Genomic DNA, 2500 nt, shown 5'->3' with positions numbered 1-2500 from the left:
TCCTTTACTTACCTAAAGTTTTATATATATATATTTTTTCATCAAAGCCTAAGGTAATTTTAGCAATTGCACACTTTACGAATGACTTTTATAGTGTATCTGTTTAGCAATTGCACACTCACGAATGACTACTATAGTATGTATCTGGCAGGACTAATTTCCACCAACGTTCTTCTGAAGTTTAATCATTTCTCTGTTGCAGATGAAGTTCCTGTTACTTCTGGTTGTGGTGGCTGCGGCCTTTGGCGATGACCTGGTGAGTTGCAAGGTCATTTGCATATGCTATTCCAAGTAGGATCCAACTTAACGAAGAGACTAATTATCAGGAGGGAAATTACTTCAAGTTGTCACACACCAAAAGAAAATCGTGTTAATAAGGATATTTCATCTTTGAATTAAAGTTATTCCTTCCATTATAATTCGTGATTTTGGGGATGGTAGAGATAAAAGAAAGTGTAAAGAATACAAACGTAAGGTTATTTCATACGAGGTTAAGGTTAATTTTGCTTGTTGTAAGTTCTTTCTCACGAAGTATACAGCCTTTTTCGGTCAAGATGGCAGCGAACTATTCCATGAAGTTAAAATTGATGTAGGTTATGTATATATATATATATATATATATATATATATATATATATATATATATTTATATATGTGTGTGTGTGTATTTCTAGTGTGTGTGTGTGTGTGTGTGTGTGTGTATGTGTGTATGTGTGCATGTGTGTGTAAATATATATATATATATATATATATATATATATATATACATACATACATATATACTTCTATATACACACACATGCATAGAACAACAAACACACGTCAAACCCACGCCTGCTTGCTTGCTTGCTCCTCAATCTCCCCCCCCCCCCGCTAACAAGACACCCGATCGCTGCAGGTGGACGACCGTCGGGAGGGCAGCGAGTACCACTTCTCGTGGCTCCACGACGGCGGCAGAACCTACGACTGGCAGGGCGCTAACCGGTACTGCTCTCGCCTCGGCCGCGGGTGGGCCGGCATCAGCATCGAGTCCGACCGGGAAAATGGCTTTGTTTCGGATGTCATCACCGATAGTAAGAATGGCCTTTGAGTTTTTTTTTTGTTTTTTTTCTTCATCGTACGCAGACATGTGTATGGATACACTCATGCATGTGAATACACACTCAGAGGCACAGGCACCTACACACATAAACACAGACACTAACGCACACGCAGACACATAAACAGACACACGAACGCAGACACAGACACACATGCAGACACACATAAACAGAGACACACGAACACACAGACACAAACGCATACACACAAATATACGAACACACAGACACAAACACAAACGTATGTGCACAGAAACTAACGCATACACACAAACATATGAACACACACACACACAGACACAAACACACACATTCCCAAACATACTTCAACATTATTTCAAACAATACACCACACTTACATGAGCAACAATACTCAGCAATGATGCACACCATTAACCTCCAATAATTCCCAACTTGAACCTTATTTCTCCCCCCCCATCCCCCCTCAGACGAACTGCCTTGGGTCTGGACTGGAGGTCAGCGGAAGGGGCGTGGCTTTTCGTGGCCATCCGGGGCCCGATTCGTTGGTCTGAACTGGTCTCCCACGGGCGGGTACGTATGAGGATTATGTGGCCTTTTTTATGTGGAATTTTTATGCGGCCTTTTTTATGTGGCCTTTTTTATGTGGATTTTTTTTTATGCGGCCTTTTTTATGTGGCCTTTTTTATGTGGATTTTTTATGCGGCCTTTTTTATGTGGCCTTTTTTATGCGGCCTTTTTTATGTGGATTTTTTTTATGCGGCCTTTTTTATGTGGAATTTTTATGCGGCCTTTTTTATGTGGAATTTTTATGCGGCCTTTTTTATGCGGCCTCTTTTATGCGGCCTCTTATATGCGGCCTTTTTTATGTGGAATTTTTATGCGGCCTTTTTTATGTGGTCTTTTTATGTGGCCTTTTTTATGTGGCCTTTTTCTTAACGATCGTTGTGTCCGTGATATGTTTTGGTGTTTTGTGTATTCCGTGGACATGATGATAAGTATTATAATGATAATGATGATAATGAGGATAATAATAACAATAATGATTAATGATGATAATGATGATAATAATATTGATTAATGATGATAATGATAACAATAATAATAATAATGCCAATAATAATGATAATGATGATAGTAATAATAATGATAATAATAATCATAACTCCCCCAAAAAAACAAATAACAGGGTATACAGATAAGATCCTCCTCCTCCCCTCCCCCCCCCTAACCCCCTAATCCCCCTCAAGCTCGGACATCCCAACCTACCTCCATTTGACCGATCAATGCCTTCCATCACAACCAGGAACCATCAACCACAACCCGACAACCGCGAGAGAGGAGGCGAGAACTGCCTGGGGGTCCTCAACAACTTCTACGACGACGGCATCAAGTGGCACGACATTGCCTGCCACCACGAC

At 40.4% G+C, this 2500-nt stretch overlaps 1 protein-coding gene across 1 annotated transcript in view; it reads left to right on the top strand.

Moving 5' to 3' along the window:
• Positions 1-2500, top strand: part of LOC122267164 (snaclec coagulation factor IX/factor X-binding protein subunit A) — a gene marked incomplete at its 3' end in the record, with an annotated part of 3264 nt that extends 764 nt beyond the window's left edge. Inside the window, 4 exon segments of the mRNA XM_043037169.2 lie at positions 203-256; positions 899-1073; positions 1550-1652; positions 2386-2500. Coding sequence (XP_042893103.2) covers positions 203-256; positions 899-1073; positions 1550-1652; positions 2386-2500 — 447 coding nt within the window.

Source organism: Penaeus japonicus, unplaced genomic scaffold (assembly GCF_977035675.1).
Source record: "Penaeus japonicus unplaced genomic scaffold, GWHDUDI00000001_assembly GWHDUDI00000002, whole genome shotgun sequence".
Taxonomy (NCBI): Eukaryota; Metazoa; Arthropoda; class Malacostraca; order Decapoda; family Penaeidae; genus Penaeus; species Penaeus japonicus.
This window is presented reverse-complemented; position numbering and strand designations above follow the sequence as displayed.